Below are 21,304 nucleotides of genomic sequence, written 5' to 3'. Positions count from 1 at the left end.
GGTCAACAAACAAAGATTAACTAACCATTATTCCCCATAAGGGCAATTTGGTCAATTCATGGCAATCAATTAACAACTATTCCCCGCAAGGGTATTTTGGTCAAAACACAACAATTATATAAAAACTATCATATTTCATGCATTTTTACACAACTCAGCAGCTAGTTTCGTTATGACAGAATTTCTACTTGAAAGATTGCCCTAGTTCACCGATCATAACGTCTCAATTAATTCACCAAAAATCACCACATAAGCATACATATCTTAGGTTTCCAGAACATATTTTATCTTATTTTTATTCCACATATTTTTCTTATAATGACCAAAACATTACAGCAAACTCATATCAGTCAGATTCATGTGCAACAGAATGTTATTTGCAATTCCCATTAAACGAAAAATCCAATAAATGCAAGACCACTTGGGTTTGGTTCCTAACTCAGTGAGTCAACTTCCAGAAGTGGAACCAACCCAATTGGTCTCGTAGTTCATGAGATATAACATTTACAACATAACCTAACAGCAGGTCTAACAGCTCAGCTTTGCATCACGTTTTTGTAAAATCATAAAAGTATACTTCCACTTATCCAAAAATTACGAATTTATACTTTATAGAAACTAGACTCAACCTAGTTTACTGCAGTACCCACAATCTCAATCAATTTTCACGTTTACACTTCGTTACAGTCACTTAAACATCGTATATACATTCTGTCCAGAATCTGTTCACATCAAAACTCAACATAATAACAATCTATGAACTATCATGCATCCATATAACCCTCTAGACACTATAACTACTATCCATGCATATCAATTACACCATACATACAAGATTAGGGTTTGTGTTTTAACTCAAATCAAAGACAACAATGAATCATGCAACAACATCAATCTAGTTATCAATCCATTATCCAACTAACAACAATCATATTAATCACATACATGCACATGATCGGCCGATTAGGGTTTATACACAACCCATTAAACATCAAAATTAAACAACAAAGAGGTAAGAGGTGATCAAGTATACCTTCCTAGCACCTAGTTCTTGGATTAATCTCTTGATTTGATGTGTATATGTGTGAGTTGGTGGACGGCAGCCGTGGAGAACCAAGGAGGGGAGGGCCGATCGGTCTTGAGTTTATAAAATAGATTAGGGTTTAGTGTTTAGGTTATATTTATAGATAACCAAGTTACATTCTAGTCCCTAAACTTTCAAGTGCTACATCTCTAGCCTAAACTAGTTGGTTCTTGTTTCTTGTTTAACATTCCACATAACAATCAAGTAACACACATATACCTAACACATAATAATCACATAATTAATGTTTTGACGTTTGTCGTTTATTTATCAATCGCTCGCGTCAACTCGTTTGCGTTTCGGTGCAAATCCCGAAAGACTACACATGTAGTAAATGTTAAGCGTCATTTAAACCCTAGTTTAAATGTAATGAAGTATGCGTTATAGATTCAACGATCTTAAAGTTTGAATTGACGGAGTTGAGTTAACGGGGTTAACCTGAAATTGACGATTGTCACAGTCGGCTCGTCACGGCTATTGGGCACTCCTCCCTAGGTTAACTAAGTGGAAATGAAGGTGAGTTTGGGATGAATGGGGTTCATACCCGTCCTCCCCTTTTATAGTCGTTTTTGAACCCTATCGCGATACGCGATAGGTCCCTTGTGGCCCGTCGCGTATCGCGACGCCGCCATTTTACACCGCCTTATGCGGGATGACACGTGGCCTGTTATATCGTGCCACGTGTCGACACGGTGTTCAACACGTGTCCGGTGACTCACCAAGCCCATCGCGCTACGCGATGGTTTGATTGTTACCCCGTCGCGCATCGCGATGGAAACAAATTTTCAGAATTTGCACTTTTGGTCCCTGTACTTCCTAAGTTATTACTTTTAAGCTTAAATTAAAGAGGGTAAAAGACGTGGTGTTACATGCATGAGAGACGACAATCACCACCCAGACAGCACCAACGCCGAACTTACCATTAGAGTGGAGGCCCATCTTCATCAGGGGCCGGTCCTAGTTCGTCACACGATAGCCGATACTCTCTCGAGGGTATATATGGACTTATTGATCAATTCTCAGCTAACACTACCGCCTCATTTGACAGGATTACAGTGCAGATGGCTGCCTCAGATGCACAGCGAGCAGCCGAATATGCAGAGACGAGGCGAGAGATTGATCGTTTTGGCTATCGCATGGACAGGCAGTGGGGACCATTTGACCCGGACACGGGTAACTGATGACTGGCGGCACTGGTAGGTCGGATACGGGCATGGGATGGTAGTATTTCATGAACTTATGATGTGTGTTTTTAAACAATTTACTTTCTGTCGTACTTGTTTGTTTATTTTTATGTTGGTTTGGATATCTTTATGGCCGTGGGTGCCAAAGACATTATGTTAGGTACTAATTTAGCCCGATAGGGCAAGGGATGGATGATTCCATACCCAATTTTCTGCAGTTTATGCTTGGTTGTTTGTGGATGTTTGTAGTTTTATATTATACAGGTACAAAAACAGGAAAACAGACGAAAAACAGGGGACGCTCTGTCGAAATTTCGTTGACCCATAGGGAAGTAACTCTCCATTTTTACCCATAATACTCAATTAGAATTTTTATATTTCCATAAATCTTGTCACATTGAGGACAATGTGAGATTCAAGTGTGGGGAGGGGAATTACTTGACCAATTGTTTTTCCAACTAATTATAAAAATTCTCTAAAACAACAAATATTTTTGCAGCAAACAAAGATTATTCTAAACCTAAAAAGAAAACCAAGAAAATTTTTTGCAAATAACCAATCATAAAGTGAAAAAAAATTAGAAAGAAGTTTTGTAATATTAAGAATAAATTTATGCAAAATATGGCGTTAATACCTAATTCCTCCGTTACTGTGAGATAAACCTCATGCCATATAAATATTTTTTCGGAAGCTTTGAGTGAGTCATATGTTTCGTGTGATTTAGAACTTGTCGCAATTATTCATTTCAATACCGCACGAAGAGTTGTATAAGGAAGAATGTAATATTTACACAATTCCATCAAACCCATTACCAAATTACAAAACCCAAAAACCCGATCACTTTATCCATTTTCACCAGTAAAATACAACACTGGTCTTTTACCGGCAGACCCTAAAGAACTGGAAATGCATTCTTTCGATTTCAATTTTCTTTGCTGCATACACTTCACAAAACCTAGGTTGCCTCCAGAACTTAGGAAGAGAATCTTTCTCTTTAGCAATGAGGTGAGGAAAAAGTGGCGCCAAGACGAACAAATGCCACCATTCTGTGGAATTTCCAAAAACGCAATGAAGAGAAGAGCCAAAAGATATGAACGATGCTTAGGTTGCGGAAACTGGTCCCACGAAGGAAGATGTAGAAAAAGTCAAACTCAGTCTCAGCATGAATATACCGAACTAATGAGGATGGGGGCTATTAGGCTCAAAGCCGAACGGTCCGTTAGAGTTGGAAGTTATATTCAGAACAGGATTGAGGAAGAACTAATCCACATCCTCGATAAAACTGGTCTTGACGATCTGTGTAACATCCGGCCCCTCGCACCACCAATATTGTGAGCTCTTCGTGGGCAGAGTGGACAATATTGGTGGTGCGAGGGGCCTCTAACATCCCGGCCCCTCGCACCACCAATATTGTCCGCTCTGCCCATGAAGAGCTCACGGATTTGTTTTTGGTTGCCCAAAACGCGTTGGTGATTAAAGAGGCAGTACATTACTTATGAACCAATGATCTCTCTTGTCCATGGCCAATGTGGGATAGCCTAAGAGTGGGACAATGTTGTGTTTGCCAAGGGTGTTACAGACAACCCCCCTTTGGACTCATCGTCCTCGATGAGGCGTGTCCCAACATCCCGAATGGCACAAGAGTGGCTTTGATACCAACTGTAACATTCGGCCCCTCGCACCACCAATATTGTCCGCTCTGCCCACGAAGAGCTCACGGATTTGTTTTTGGTCGCCCAAAACGCGTTGGTGATGTTAAGAGGCAGGACATTTCTTATGAACCAAGAATCTCTCTTGTCCACGGCCGATGTGGGATAGCCTAAGAGTGGGACGATGTTGTGTTTGCCAAGGGTGTTACAATCTGACCTTAAAAGAGTCATTAGGGATATAATAAAAAAAACTCTCGGAGAAAAGGAGCTAACCATTGAAGACATCTTAAGACTCCCGACAATCAGTAGGAAGTTGTATTTACCATACTCATTAACCCTTGAACCACCACAAAATACCAAATCCCTACTCACACAAAGCCAAACCCTTTTACCTTCTGATCTATGCAATCCTTCAAAAGGTGGAGATTTGAACTTGTTACAAGCTTATTTATCACGAGTTGCAATTTGACTAAGAGTGTTCACATACATATATCACAGGTATGATCAGATATAAAAACCGAGTGTGAGTGAACATTGTGAGAACGTGACGTTTTGCATAAACGGAAGCTCACAAAAACAAAAGTTCATTCTTAATTATCACTAAAAATTTGGTTATTTTGTTTCATCTTCTTGGAAGCTCATTTAAGGGATGGTTATAATCTAAGTTTGCTATTTTTAGAGAATATTTATAAGAAGATTGTTTGAGGACAAGCAATGTTCAAGTGTGGGGATGTTTGATGTACATAAAAATATACATCTTTTCGGCATCAAATAATCTCTAAAAACTGCAATTTCTGTCAAATAACATAGCATAAAAGACTACTTATCATAATAAAACATAATTTAAGGTGAAACCAAGCCCCAAACAAAGAAACAAGCAAAAAGACAAAGAAAAATAGAAGAAAACACAAGAAAACAAAGAAACACGCCCCCATGCTTCTAACACAAGAAAAGACAAAATCTGGAAGCAAAAGCACGGAGCCGTGCTCATCATGCACGGGGCCGTGGACGGGAATACAAAAAGGACAAATAAGAATTGAGCACATGTCACTAAAAAGCACGGGGCCGTGCCTACCAACCACGGGGCCGTTGCCACCTCACTGAAAAGACAAAACAAATCTGGCACATGTCATAAAAATGCACGGGGGCGTGCTCATCAAGCACGGGGCCGTGCCTCACTATCCAGATTGCCTATAAATAGTGGCTCATGTTACACTCATTTGGTGTGCCTTGAGAAGATTTCTATCCGATTCTCTCTTATAAAAACACACACTAACACTCACTTTGGAGATTTAGTGAAGAGTTTGAAGGCTTGGAGATCATTACCATCAATCATCATCATCAACAATCATTTCCATCATTAAGAAGATGGATTCATCTACATTTTTGTTATATTGTTCCAAGTTTAATCATGTATTTGTTACTATCAATAATCTTATTGTTTATCATCATACTCATTATGAGCTAAACTCCTTTTACCATCTAAAATCTATGAAGAAGCTTTGTTTTACTTGATAATTAATCAAGACATGTGATGTAGTCTAGTAAAGTACATGGTTATATTACAATTATCTTTTGATGAGAAATGTTTCACCATCTTAACACCATTAATTCAAAGTTGGTGGTTGTCAATTCCATTGGTAATCGTTCATGATCGATTCATGTTCTTGAAAGATATAAATACTTTGATACATTATCGAAACATGGATCCTTATATTGTACTTAGAAATGATGAGATATAAGTTATGATGTATTTTTCTAAACCTTGGTAATCCGAAAATGGCTTTGCTTAGGATATCAAATTAGTTAAAGAAATCATATGTTAACGGAATGTGTAATTATAACCTACATAAATCAACCAATGGGAGGTTGTGTGATGAACTACAATCACCCGAAGTTGTTAGAATTGGTATTTGAGAAATCGAAGTCAATCCTAATCTTTCTACTTTACGAAACTACTTGCCAAATTAAATTGACATCATTGAGATGGCATGACATTAGGAAATGGTGGACTTTAAAATGCGCATGCTATCTCCTTAGTGCCAACGATGCTCACTTAAGGTTTAAAGAGCCATCTATCATATATTGTTATGGCAAGTTATCACATGTCCAAATATTAATTATCAATGTTAAAATGGAGTGGATTCTTGATCTTAGATGGTAACCTTCGCATAATTGAAAAACTCGTTTAGAATATCTTATCTTGGTCACCTATATCTTATATATAAGTATTTATATTTTATAAGAAGTTTGAAGAAAATTAACCCCAAAATGATTAAAACCTCCGATTAAAGTAAAACAACGATTTATTATTAGAAACATTTATGTCCACGGATCGATACTTGGTTCTTACCAATATTATTCTACATATACGATAGGTACACTTGCCTATTTTTTGTGTGTTTAGTTTTTGTAGAAATCACTTTTATAAATTTAAAACACGATCTTGTGCAAAAGCAAATCATTTCATCCTTTCTTATTTAATCGCACGCGCAGCACACAACATCATAGGGTATGAGAACCATTCCCAAAAAATAATTTTGTTAGACTAACATATTATATTTAAACCAAAAAATGAAAAAGAAATAAAATGTACAACCCATTGGAAAAATATATAACAATATAACCTAATACAACACATATTGAGATATAATTAACAAAAAAAAATTATGTTGTCATTTATGTTGTCACTTAGAAGACTTAAACTTGGGCAAACACATTATCAAGATCAAGAAAGTTAGAAAAGTTTATCAAAGCCATTGAAACAAATAGGCATATTGTTTGGTCTTTGAAAGTTATTATATAAAGGCCAAAATAATAGCTTTACCAATCCATCACACCTCAATCTAAGGCGGAAATATTGGGGTGTGAGCTGCTTGCTCACAGATCTCAATGTATTATCATGCAATAATTAAAAAGTGACAATATCTATTAACTTTAATTAATTATTCAAATAAATCCAGACAACCAAGTACATAAAATTAAAAATAAATGAAACAAGATAATTCAAACTTTCAAATTTAAAACTAAGTCTTGATTCATTCTTCTAACAATAAAAATCTCTAAATTCTTCACCAATCCTGATATCAATTCAAACTGATAATAAAATGTGGGCTAAACCGTTGCCATGCTAATTGGGCGTTGGCTACCATGACTGAGTTGTCGGTGAAACCATTGTCATGCGATCAGACCTCGACCACTACGACAGTCGTATGATCATACTAATTGTGAATATGATGGACCTCTCCGAATGTGTTCAAATAAACAGTTAAACATGTAATAAGTTAGGCACATAATTGATAACACACAAGGTTAACAGTTGCTAGTGTGGATACTAATAATAGGTAAATAATATAAGTACGCATATGTCCCAAAAAGTTTGGGAAACAAGTAAAATTAGAGAAATTGTTGCTCACCTTATTAATAAGCGAGAGAAATCAATGCAATAAGAATGATGGTATAATAAACGTCATGCTTGCAGATGTAACAACGGAAAGTCCTAAAGAATAATAATAATTGGAGAATACTACGAGTTAATAAATGGACTAATAAAGATTGAAAGAGATTTGTGATATGAACGAGTATTTGAGGCTTAAAATAGTTTATTAATAATTATGATTTCTTTTTAATTTAATATTGTAAATAGTAAATAATAACATAATCATTTATAAAATACTTGAACTTTTAACTATATTTTAACATGTTAAATAACGAGATATATTACGTATTTTAAATTATAAAACTTTATTAAAATCTTTGTTATAAAAACTTTTATCAGTTTTTAATAACCGTTATATATACATATACATAAAAATATATACATATCTATATGGTTTTAACCAATGTAAGAAAAAGTGACTGGTTAATATGTTGGTCTTAATAAAATATCAATTAATTATTATATTTATAATGTTGTTTAAATAATCAAATGTATTAATATAAAGATTTAAATGCCAAATATAACTAAAAAACCGGGATAGGTGGCTAGAACCCGCGCCCCCAACCACACCGAGCCTTAAATTCACACACGGCCACACGCAACCAACCATGCTACCAAGACAGTTGATTATAACTTGAAACTGATAAAATATAACATGCAGCCCAAACACCCAGTTTATACACATAAACCCTCGATTCGTCAATCGGCCAAAACACTTGATCTTTGCCCGAGTATTCATAGGCTTATTGAAATTGAGAAATCGACGAACTGAAACCTATATCAATTTACCTTAAACGGATGATCAATTAGAACTAAAATATGCCGTCATGTACAAGATCATAAACGTATATCAACACGTAAAATTATTGAAATTGATTAAGGGGGTTTAGTACGCTGACACAGGGAAGGTGCAGGCACCTGGAATTGCATTATGATCAACTGATTAAGTATATTACCGATCTAGGGCATGGGCGGTTTAGTATTTTAATCAATACGTATCAAACAAGATCTTGTTTCCTAATTCTTTTCGTCGACGAGCTCGATTAAGCAAGTATAACAATATGCACGATTAGATTCCTAGTTTGCAACGAGAATTGAGGTACAAGCCATCATCTGGATCCTGGTAAACGGGTCTGGATACATGGGTTACGGGTAAATGAATTGAATGATATAATTATTGGCAAATTTTGCTATTAGGTCCCTCTAGTTTAGGTATGGAAACAAAAACGGGTTTAAAGTATAGTTTAGGGTATATATTGTATATAAATAATAAATTAAATAAATATAAAACAAATATTAATAAAATAATAATAACTCGATCGACGCGATATTTTATTGCTAAAATTTTCTGAACATCGAAACGGGTCGGGTAACGACAAACCGAACATTAAAAGAAAAATCCGAATTGTTACATTCGGTACACCAAGTCAGCTCCATAACCGGGCTTTCTCCCCACCTCTAATTGCCTGCAATGTAGCTAGACTCTTTTGGGCTCTAGTTTCTTTTTTAAGCTGCAACGTATTTAGACCTTTTTTTTTTGGGCTGGATTCTTTTTTTGTGTTAATTTATTCGGCCTATAGGAATTTGGGCTCTAGTTTCTTTCTTGAGCTGAAATGTATTTAGACTTTTCTGAGCCACATTCTTTTCTGTTTTCACTTATTCGGCTTATAGGAATTTGAGGTTCTTTTTGGGCCGTGCATGCTTCTTTTTTCTTTTTGAGCAACAAAGTCACGGACACCTGAGATCCCAAATGAATCTACATTTTGCCCAAACATTCAAGAAGAAACCCATAACTGAAAAAACTCTTTTATTCAACTGAAAACAAATTGGTATAGATGAGATCTAAACCCACAACCTCTCATAATAAAAGTTATGGTCATACTGCTGGACCAATTAGCTTTTGGTCGGCATTCATTACATTATTGAAATTTGACATGTTTCATGAATATCAATAAAAGATAAACAATAAGAGGAATAAAACTTCGATGAATTACATAAATGATATCATAGTCCGCTAAAACATATATTTTGTTTATGAAAATACTACAAATTAAACACGCTAAAACTTGGTATGTATGCTCACCTAATCGATTATAAAGTGAATTCTATGATTCTATCCAAATCAAATTCCCATTTAGGTTTTTACCTCTTTGTTAGAAGGTAAATCTGGTAGGCCGGCCGTTGAAAAAACAAACTATATGGGTTTCACATGATTCATGTGGGTGTTTCTTTGACATAACATCATGAAAAATTACGACGTTACTATGTGATATTATTATTTAACTAATTAAATACATCGAAAAGCTATCCAGATAAACTAAATTAAAATGAAAAAAAGGTACATTTTAATGTGCAAGTTTTTTTTCTATTTCGTGAAATACTTGTGAATAAGCTTTAGCTTAACTCGCATTAGATGAGAAATAAAAATTAAACTGGAGACCGAAAGGTCTCAAGTTCGAATCCATTAATTCCAATCGAGTTGTATTGCAATGGGCCTTCGGGAGCTTGAGTTACCCAGCGTTATCTACGATCGCGGGCGTATGGGCTCACATTTTGTTGTGGTTACCTACGAAGCCAGGTTGGATTCGTTGGCCGTTTGAAAAAAAAAACTCCTTGAAATACATATATACATTTGCCTAAACAATTGTTATTTGCCCCCTTTTAAGGGTGTAAACGAGCCGAGCAAGCCCGAGCTGGACTAGGCTCGAGATCGGCTCGTTTCGAGCTCTTTTTTTATAGCTCAAGCTCGACTAGTGAGTTGATTATTCAAACTCGGGTACGACTCGTTTATTACTTATTCATTCATTTATATGTGTTTTTCATTATTATATATATTTTTTAGAGAAACCTTAAATGAGTCAAAGCTCATGTAGTACTTTAAACGAGTCAAAGCTCAGCAGTGCCATGTGAAATTAATACATAGAAGTAAAAAATAGGTAAACCAAAAAAAATAAAAAGGACTCGTTAAGGCTAAACAAGTTTAAACAAACTTCCCGTACTATAATCATAAATCATAAACGGTTCAGCTCTTTTGCATCTTTATTTCCTTTTTAATCAATAATTTAACCAAATTTTGCACAGAATGTTAAATATTTTATTCGGTGTATTCAAATTTCAATGGGATGATGGTGTTAACAGGTAAGACAACATGCATGACCGATCCATATCTATCAAGCGGACCCTACTTCAACAAGTTATCAACTAATACATTAATTAAAATTATACAAAATGGAAATGTGATTAAGAAGTTTATATATAAAAATGTGGATAAAAACAAAGAACATATGGATGATTGATGTTATGGTTCCAATCATTCGGGGACTCTGCGGTGTCAGTGGAAGCACGTTCCAAATCTATTGTTGTTAGTCGTGAATACTGCTTGTAGTTGTCGGTTAATTACTCTCCCTTAGTTTGCATGCATTTATATCGACCCTTATTGGTTGGTTTTAATAATAAATAATACTTGTATTTATAAGTGTATAAGAGTATCCACAAATCACAATAATTGGCTCGAAAACCTTATTCACGTTAACAATGTACTTTATGTCTTGGCTTACTCCCCTCATAACTCACTTTTTACAAAAATTTCCTACAACATGTAATTCTAACAAATTTCAAGACAAATTTCTAACAAGCACACAAAAAAAAAAAAAAAAAAAGCTAACACAAAAAAAAAATAACTATTTGGAATTAATATAAATATAATTATTTGTGCCATGTGTAGTGTTATACTTTTATCGGAAAGTTGTAGCAAATTAGAAAAATAAAAATTAATATATAAAGTAGATTTAGTTGGAAATTTATAGTAACTTTGCAACATACTTTTGTAGTAATTTTTAGGAAAGTTGAAGGTAAAATGTTGGAATTGATTCTTCCATCATGTGTTTTCCCCAAATAGCTTTTTGTAAGAAAATTGTTGGAAAAACAAATTTTTAACGAAAACCGTCATAGAAATCTAAGTCATTTTCGAGAAGTGTTATGAACACCTAAAAACGCAACATCTCTCTCCTCTCCCTCTCATGTAATCGTTTTTCGACGTTCTTACGTCCATCTTTCATCTAATCCAATCCCTTTAAAAAAATTCCAAAAAACATCCTATTATGAATTGTTCAAAACTTTCAATTATTTGAATAAAAACTACCAAGCAAGTGTGCTTTAAATATAAACTTGACACGATACCCGAATACTGGCATTAATTTTTATATACCAAAGTATAATGAAAATGATCCACTCTCATGAATTAAATAAGATTTTTGTTGATTATGATATCCAAAAACTTATAAAATAATAATAGGTATACCCTATGCATGTGAATATAATAACAAAGCGTGATCCACATTGGCCTATAACTTCTTCAACTTTTCACATATATACACTCTTCCTTACATAACCGTTACAACATATCACTATTTTCTTCTAAATGGGGTCCGGGTTTTCAACGGGTAACACAGACGGATCTCTGACGAGGAGCAGTGAACCACTGCCCCTCGGTCTTGGAGACTTACCAGAGAATTGTCTAGCTATGGTTCTTGCTTATTTAGACCCTCCGGATATATGTAACTTGGCAAGAATCAATCGAGCTTTTCACCAAGCATCGTCGGCTGATTTTATATGGGAACCTAAATTACCTGAAAATTATAGAAGTCTTGCAGAGAAACTTATGTTTTATGAAGGGAGTTCCCTATGTGTGGGAAAGAAAGACATCTATGCTGGATTGTGTTGTCCTGTTCGGTTCTCTAGTGGTACAAAGGTATGATCTTTATCTAATTTCTAATATATATATACTTGTTTCACACCCGCAAAATACGAGAAAATTGAACACGTACGCACACAATTAATGGTGTTGTAGGAAGTATGGATGGAGAAAGAAAGAGGAGGTATCTGCATGTTGGTTTCATGGAAGGGGATGAAGATAACAGGCATTGATGATCGTAGATATTGGAGCCACATCCCCTCCTTGCAATCAAGGTTTATATAATTATTTTAATACTTAACAAATTTACTTTTATTGATTATCTTTGACATGACTATTCGAAAACATTTATGATTTTTGTTTACTCTCTCTCTCTCTCTCTCTCGTTCATGTTAGCTTCATCACAATGATAAGTTTCTTAAAAATGGACTAAGGAACCAATAAGTTTTCTGGAACCGTTAATTCGTTGAAATACGAATAGACTGTATAGTTAAAGAAATGAATCAAGTTTCCGCTTGATTTTAGAATTCTACTTTAGCTGATCAAGCTAAACTAAGCTCAAACTTAAGAAACACTTTAGATTTTTCTCAATCTCATTATTATTGTTATTATTATTTATTACACAATATATGTTATTATTATTATTATTATTATTATTATTATTATTATTATTATTATGTACCTACATAGTTCTTCTAAGTGTGATAACCAATAACAACTAGCTATGAATCTAACATTTTAAATTAATTGACGTTCTACATAACCTTGATAGTGTACAAACTAAATTACATGTGTTTATTATTGTGTTTCATGCGACAACACACATATAATTACTTATAATATGTTGTAAGACATAGAAATTAGTCAACATTTCTAACACTCTTAACTTTCTTATATACGCTCTAACTAGAAATACACAACATTTTCCCAAATTCAATTTTTAAATTACGATAAGAAGGTATATGTCTGGTTTTCTAAATAATTAATGTATTGTTATTAGTTTGTGAATTGACAATACTTAATAATATCTGACAGCTTGCTTCCTATATGGGTTGACATCGAAAATTCGAAATGAACATTTATATAAGTGAAATATCTTGCCGTTGATAAAGATGAATGCATAATTAATTTATTTATACAATATAGTTTCTCTTCGTAAAAATTATTTAAAAGAAAATCTATACCCAGTCAATTGTAATTTGTTGGTAACTATTTCGGTAGGTTATTTTCAATACCGTGTTTATTTACATAACATTAGTAATTCATTTAGTACATAATGTGTAAAATGATCTAGAAAAAGTCTTCAGATTCCGAAGTTGACTCTCAAAACAATTATTTGCATTGCATCTCACGTTTTATATAAAGGATTTGTTCCAAAGTGATTACCACACTCCACACTTTACATTTCGTACAAGATATAAAGTACTCTTAAATAAATTAAATCATGTATATACTTTTATAACGTAAAATAAAAAGGTAAGTTATCTAATTATAATGACATTGAAACACTTGATTAAAGTATTTCATTATCTATAAATTGTAGGTTTCACACGATTGCGTATCTCCATCAAATATGGTGGTTAGAAGTCGAAGGTGACCTAGAGTTTGAATTTCCAGCCGGGAGTTATAGCCTTTTCTTTCGTCTCCAACTCGGTAGACCACCCAAAGGGCAATACACGACGACTCAACAAGTTCATGGTTGGAACATTAAACCTGTTCGGTTTCACTTTTCTGTATCCAATGGTGAGCATGCTACATCCCAACATTTTCTAAACGAGTCGGGAAAATGGTTACAGTGTCATGTTGGTGATTTTGTCGTAACGGATTCATATAAACCCACAAAAATCAACTTCTCAATGACTCAAATTGATTGTACTCACCAGAAAGGCGGTTTGGCCTTAGATTCAGTGTTCATTTGTCCTAATAAACCTGACCTAGTACGATGATACACAATGTCTCTTATTTTTTTAAACACATAAGGATTAATTTTATATGATGTCAGATAAGTTATTTGGATATTAAAATGTTTAAATTGTATCAAATATCATATATTACATGTTATAAGCCAAGATGTGGTACGTAAATTTGTAATCTTAGTTAAAGTTTATCAACCATTAAACATTCAACTTTGTTACTGGACATTCTTAATTGGTGTAACTTTTTTTCGTTTTAAGAGTAAAAATGTGTGACGTCTCATATCAGTTAAGAGGAGAACGAAACCTTCTTTATAAGGACGTCGATATCTTCCTTATCGTAACGCGTTTTGGCGATTAATGGTAGTGGACAATTGAGAAATCCACAAAAGCGTGCTCAAGTGGAAGTCGTTTTAGGATGGGTGACCTTCTGGAAAATCTTAACCTGGGCAACCAAAAGCAAATTTGTGAGATGATGGTGGTTTGTTCCGGCCAAAGCAGACAATATTATGATGCGGCAGTGGTTGGCTGTTACAAATGGTATTAGAACCAGGGTCAAACCGATGGTGCCTGGTCCAGCGAGGACATTGGACCCCAAAGGGACATCTCATGTCGGTTGGGGAGGAGAACGTAACCTTCATGATAAGAATGTGGAAACGTTTTCCATCATAACACATTTTGAACGTTTAATGGTAGTGGATAAGAGCAGAATTCTACAGTTGATGGCGCTTATTTGGAAGTTGTATCAGGATTGGTGACTTCTTGAAAAGTTTTCACCTGGGCAACCAAAAGCGAATTCGTGAGACGATGATGGTTCATCTCGATCAAAACGAACAATATTATGATTCGATAGTACTATAATAGCTTGGTTGTTACAAAATTCCATTACCTTCAATCAGGAACTCCTTTATCCATGGACAAATTATTATATATAACAATTAAGGGGTTTAGTGTCGCTGGATCTTGATTGGTTCACGTAGCACCAATCCCGTCTAGCCACATCAATTTTGATTTTTTTTTCGATTTTGTTTTCGTAAAGTCTGATTGGGCCACTTTGTGGCATAGTATGTGGTTTTTTTTGGTTTGTTTTATTGCGGTCCGACGGAATGTCAATTTTATATTTTGTTTTGTTTTAGTTCTGTTATCGTAACGAAAGTGATGAGAACCAACCGAATTCAAGTAGACTCAACGTTTTTTGTTTTAGTTTTAGTACCATAACAAACATGATGAAAACCGACCAAATGCCGTTTTTATTTTGTTTATTTTTATTTTAGTTCTTGTGCTATAATGAACTTGACAGAAACCAATCCAATTTATGTAGAATCACTGCCTCAACGTCCGGAGTCGACAACGGTCAGGTTTTTCCAACACCCGAGTTTTCTGGCCGACGCCACCCCATCAGTCCACCTCAAATTTTATTGTTTTTGTTTTTGTTTTTATTTTGGTTTTAGTTCTGGTATAATAACACACGTAAACAAAACCGGCCAAATTTGCGTCGACTTACCACCTCTACACTTGCGATCGACAACGCTTGAGTTTTATCATCGCCCAAATTTTATCAAGCTGTCTCGGCGCAGTGCGCCAGGTAAAACACTAGTTAATTATAAGAAACAAAAATTTAAACTAACGAATGACTAACAACATAGGGTTAGATTAAAATACAAAAGGTTACAAAAATAAGAAAAATGAAAATGATTTGTCTCCTAAAAAATAATTAAAAAATGGTTTTAGGTTGTTTGCTATATTACCGAAGCATGGAAACCGAAGGAGATGAGTTATAAATCAGGGTGAATCCCGGGGTCCTAGGATATTCTCAAGACACAAAAGAATACAAACATAGTGAGATCATCACGACTCGCGATGTCAGGTTCATGGAGGAACAATTCCCTTTTGAAGAAAGCAGATCGAAAACATTTGAGCCACCGTGTATGGATGAAGAAGGTTGATATTTTTCGATAAATAACCCCTCATCAATGCGCAGTCATGTTATGATATGTTGGGCCCTAATGTTTACAGCCCACATTCTTATGGTTGGCCAGATCCTTGCAATAAAAACCCACAACCCGAGGGTGGGCTAACAACCATCAGTAATAATTCTCCACGGCCCGATAGTGGATAAAAAAAATGTTTTAGAACAACCCAACACCTATCAAAAGTGGGTATACAAAATCTCAATAATATTCATTTCAACATAAACTTGCCACCATCTATTGACCATTCATGATTTCATGCATCACAGATAATCAATCTTCTTCCATATCACATTCTCCTACTAATTATCTATCTTTTGATAAATTCTCCAACTCTCTTAATATCATTTTTGGCGGCCATCACTTGTAAGTTGTAACAATGAGCCAAAATATTTTCAACAAGCCATGCAAAACAAAAATTGGTTAACACCATGAAAAGAGAAATTGAAGCCCTATCCAAAAGAAAGAAACGCTGACTTTGGAAAACCCACAAGATGGCAAACGAGACATTGAATCTAAGTGGGTATACAAAATCAAGACAAACTTAATAGTGCAATCGAGATATATAAAGCATGTTTGGTGGCTAAGGGTTTTACTTAGATGGAAGGTATTGATGTGAGAATGCTTCTTGCTAGCTATTGAAGTTAATCGTGACTAGGTAGGTATTACATCACCTTGGCCTGAATAATGCATTTTATGGAGACTTCAAGGAAGAACTGTATACAAAAATTACTCAAAGTTTGTCGACTCGGAATTTTCGTTACTTGTCTGAAACAGGCTTCTTGAAATTGATATCATAAGTTCCCTACAATCTTGATTTTAGTTGGTTACCATCAATAAAGTTGGTATCATAAGATGAAGCGGACCAAAGCTTTTTCACATGTGAAACTCGACATCAACAACTTGAGTTCGCCCCTAAAAGTATTTCTTGGGAATTGATGGTGGATACCCAACATTGGTTGGAAACAGGGCCAACTCTCGAGGACAACTGGGTGGCCGACACTCCGCTAGGCTCGATTTTTTTAATAAAAAAATTATATATATTTTTATGAAAAACAAAATGTATAATGTTTAAACTCAATTATATAACCACTAGCTTGGTCTAGTGGCAAAAAAGAGTATGACCCTCAACCAAAAGGTTGTGGGTTGTAGTCTCATTTGGGACATATCTAAGCCTATTTTAATTCAAAAGGTTTTTTATACAACCTAAATCATAATTAAGTAAGCTCATTAAAAAATTAAATCGTTTAAGCCTAACAAAAAACTCCTATTACTTAAAGCACAATTTTTTTCTGCCTCTGACCCAAATATTTTAACAATTCTCAGGCCCTGCTCGAAAACACTGTCCCTCCTGCGGTTTCGTCCAAACATCCTTGGTGCGGACTTGTTATGCCGAACATTAAAGAACCAACTTTAAAAGATGTACAACTTTACAAAATAATATATACACCCCAGCTAGAAATTGTTGTACATAAGAAAAAAGGAAAAAAAATGTGTATTACTATTTATGTATTTTAGTGGGCATCGAATGAAAAGAGCACACACAAATTTGGTTTTAATGACGACGTAGACATCAAATAATTGATTTCCCATCCATGTTGTTTGTCTTGTCTTTCACTCCTCCCATCAACAACAAAAACCTCCCTCATCCCCGACGGTTTTCGTCTTCCGTACGATTTCATCACCTATTTGTTTCCTTACTCCCGAATTATATTATATTATATTATATTTCCCAAAAGTTCAACAAATTAAGTTTAATGCGATTATTTCATCTCCTTTACCTTCTCTTCTCCACAAGTTTTGCCCTATATACAATTGCTACGTTTCTAAGTTCATTTGTTTGTGTAAATTTTAATGATGCGTTACTCCTAATATGTTACACACAACCTGATCTCATATTTTACACATGACCACCTTACCAACCCATCAAAGTGAGAATGCCTCCTAATCCACTTATTTTATAACTTTTTATTGTTTTTTATACACGAGTAATAAAATATAGAGGGTTGCATATAAGCTTCTTGATTATGATTATAGAAGTAAATTTTAGTTTCTATAAATTGTTTTCGTTATTGTAGAGAATCCAATGTAGTAGTGTTTTAGTTCTTTCAATTTTCTTCTTATGGTTATATACAAAAAGTAGGGATATAGTCTATAGAGGCTCCAATGTAAATGCTCTAAGGGGCTGTTTGGTAGCCTCTTAATGTTCATTAAGAATAGTTCATAACCTCTTAATTGTTAAGAGGTAGTCTTTTAACCATTCAAAATTAATTTTACCTCTTAACCATTAAGAGGTTATGATACATTAAGAGGCTTTCAAAGTAAATAAGCTCAGTTCTTTTAAAAACACTAATTACAATTATCAATACAATATCGCAATTACACTATCATCTACACACTTAAAGAGTTTAACTTGGTATCATAGCAGGGTTAAATTTTGTGCAGAATTGCAGAGATATATCACTCCTATGGAGGATTCCTGCGATTTTATACAATGGCTTGGAGCAGATATGTCGATAAAGATACTAATGTTCGTGGACAACCCTGCTGATCTTGTTCGTGCCACTGCTGTTTCAACCTCTTGGCGTCAGTTTGGTAACTTCTTAACTCTTTGCATCAATATAATGCTTGTAAATGTGCCGGACGAACACGAACAGTGCATATTCATGTTCGTTCATTCAACGCTAATTAAATGAACGGCACGGATAATTAAATGAACAGAATTTGCTTGTTCATGCTCGCTCACATTTGTTTTCGTTTATGCCCGTTCGTTTAAAACATAAATTAATGGTTCACGAACATAAAAGAACAAACGTAACTGAACATAGATGAACGAGCATAGTTGAATGAACACCAATTAAAAGTAAATGTGAATATCAATCTGCTGGACCAATTAAAATTAAATGGTTCACAAAAATGTGTTCATGTTCGTTTGTTTAAATCAACAAAAAAAAATTGTTCGTGTTTGTTCGTTTATTAAATAAACAAACTTCCTGCCGGTTCACTGAGCATATAAACGATTCTTACATATTGATCTTTCTAATGCAGTCATCATGAATGGGATTTTTAAACAACTTTGCATCCGAATGTATCCTGAAGTGTCAAGGGTTACTCATGTCATAGAAATGAATAACATGATAAAGCCTATACAAAACAGGTCATGTTTGGAAAGTGAGCATATAGTGTATGCATATTTAGCCCGCGGTTTCACCTCATTTATAACAAAAGATTGCATATCAGAGGCAATTGTTGCATCTAGCACTGATAACTACCCTCAAGAAAGCATCCATCACACATTAGAACCAGGCGACAGGGTTGACCAACGGGCTTCTTACTGGTCAAGTAAAGGCGAAGTTGACCCGATGATCCCTGAAACACTAGTATATAAACTGACTGCAAGTTTGTGTGTGATCACTGAGATTAATATCCAGCCGTTTCAAGGTTATAACCGTAATTCGAATAAATCTGTCAATAGTTTAATTTTATGTTGTGAATGTTTGCTGATAAAGTTTTTTGCCGGTTTTCCAGCATATTTTCAGTTTGGTTTTCCTATTTACTCTGCAAAAGCTGTGCGGTTTCGCTGGGACATTTGAAGCCAGGTTATGAATTTGAAAATAATATGAAACGCGAGCCTTCGCATCTTTTGAGGTCTTTTTCTGAGAATGTTGTGTGGACGTACACGTCACCATTGTTTCCAATGGCACAAGTGAGTTGGATTCTTATCAGTTATTAATAATTGCTAACACTTATTAAAGATTTACGCATTATAAGATAAAAAGTAAGGTATCAATAAGTTTGTAAACAAACCGAACTATCAGTGGACCGTTCTGCAAGAAGTTCATTTATAATAAACGAACGAACATGAACAAATCATTTTGTTGATTTAGTTAAATGAACGAACATGAACACGTCTTGTTCGTTTATTTATGTTCGTCAATGTTCGCTTGTGTTCATTTATATTTGTTTAACTTAGTTTGCTAATATATTCATTTAGATTTTTTTGACCCATTACAAGTTTACAACTTCGTTAGTTTTAATAACTTTTTACCTCAATGGTGTTCATTCATATATGTAAGTTATATGCGTTCGTGAACCGTTCGTTTATACTTTAATTGTAAACAGGAAAGCCGCATGCAAAAGTTTAAGCTACCTCAACCTGCTCTATGTATTGGTGGGTACTTGCAGATAGAGTTGTTGGGTCGGGTTCAGAAACAAGAAATGGATGAAAAATACTATATTTGGTGTGTTCTTCATCACCTTATTAAAATATGTTCACATGTGAAAATTGAATATTGAAAATTGATAAATCTGTGCGTGATTAAGTTTAATTCTTGCAGCGTGTCACATGTTCAAGTTGTCGGACAGCCACTTTCACCTGCATTTGATGTGGATATTATTGACCCGAGTGGAAAGTGTGCACTGAAATACTACCCGAATGCTGAGTGCTGCGGTTCGCTTGTGAAATCTAGAGGTGAGGCAAGTAGCAGCCCGTCTCGGTTCCGTTCATTCACTGCGAGTATTAGGGGCTTGGAACAAATGATTTTCAGCCCGTCTCGTTTCCGGTTTAGATGATGAGATTATCAGTATGGTATGTGGACTTACAAACAATTGATATTAGGGTCCTCTTCATGTTAACAGTATATGGTATGCGATATCATGATCTGAAATGAACGACCCGTGACAATAAAGCCCGACCCGACCCGACACTTGGATTAGGTAATGAAGTGGCAGCACTGAGGGCGGTCCTTCTATTACGATTGAGCCCGAAATGGTTAAATCTTATTGGAATTGAATGGTATAAACTATATAAGATGCTGTGTTGATATTTGCACATTGTACTTTGGTTGAAATGGTATATCAGATACTTATATGAATGTATTGAGGTTAAGAAGGTAGTTTCATACATGTTACAGTAAAACATGATATTAAGATTCCCTATTTAGTATTTACTCTTTCTGCAAATACTTTCATCGTTTATAAACTAACTAGATTTAGAGCCCGTGTAATACACGGGATTATCCAAATTATACGATTACAAGTAAAACAAATAATTACATAATGTACATGAATAAATACATTACATATATGCTTGTATCTATACTATGTGTACAGTTGATTTTATTTATATCACAAAATAATTTTTTTTAAATGAACTTAATAAAAAATGCACATGCAAAAAACGTACCTGAGAACGCTCATTTTATTGAAACTTTCATTGTCAGTATCATATATATAATTGAAAGAATTTACGAATAACACTTCTCTTACAATAGTAGTTCTGATTACTCATCCTAAATACCGAATGAGCATTACCTTTTTTGAAATATTTATTAATTTACAAGCCATAGAAGAAATCTAAACATTAAATTATT

General features: G+C 34.6%; 1 protein-coding gene and 1 pseudogene across 2 annotated transcripts; both read left to right on the top strand.

Annotated features, from left to right (window-relative positions):
- Positions 1 to 11,434: 11,434 nt before the first annotated feature.
- LOC143591082 (F-box protein PP2-A11-like) lies at positions 11,435 to 14,026 on the top strand. The gene is made up of 3 exons (XM_077071399.1): positions 11,435 to 12,106; positions 12,206 to 12,324; positions 13,593 to 14,026. Exons 1-3 carry the CDS (start codon positions 11,777 to 11,779, stop codon positions 13,993 to 13,995), a joined length of 852 nt encoding a protein of 283 aa, XP_076927514.1. The 5' UTR covers positions 11,435 to 11,776; the 3' UTR covers positions 13,996 to 14,026.
- Positions 14,027 to 18,365: 4,339 nt separating this feature from the next.
- On the top strand, positions 18,366 to 20,699 carry LOC143591074 (F-box protein At4g00755-like; annotated as a pseudogene). Its single transcript, XR_013145599.1, has 5 exons — positions 18,366 to 18,527; positions 18,981 to 19,373; positions 19,461 to 19,638; positions 20,055 to 20,173; positions 20,270 to 20,699. The product of XR_013145599.1 is annotated as an F-box protein At4g00755-like (transcript).
- The last annotated feature ends 605 nt before the right edge of the window (positions 20,700 to 21,304 follow it).

The sequence above is a fragment of the Bidens hawaiensis genome, unplaced genomic scaffold (assembly GCF_021521415.1).
Source record: "Bidens hawaiensis isolate Kalapana, Puna unplaced genomic scaffold, B.hawaiensis_p1.1 tig00001685_1, whole genome shotgun sequence".
NCBI lineage: Eukaryota > Viridiplantae > Streptophyta > Magnoliopsida > Asterales > Asteraceae > Bidens > Bidens hawaiensis.
Note: the sequence above shows the minus strand (reverse complement) of the source record. Positions and strands in the feature narration are given on the sequence as shown.

Excerpts from the sequence above, each read along its gene's own strand:
- LOC143591082 (XM_077071399.1), top strand. The coding sequence starts at position 11,777 with ATGGGGTCCGGGTTTTCAACGGGTAACACAGACGGATCTCTGACGAGG. Across the intron at positions 12,107-12,205 it reads GGTTCTCTAGTGGTACAAAG|GAAGTATGGATGGAGAAAGA; the intron begins GTATGATCTTTA and ends ATGGTGTTGTAG. Across the intron at positions 12,325-13,592 it reads ATCCCCTCCTTGCAATCAAG|GTTTCACACGATTGCGTATC; the intron begins GTTTATATAATT and ends TATAAATTGTAG.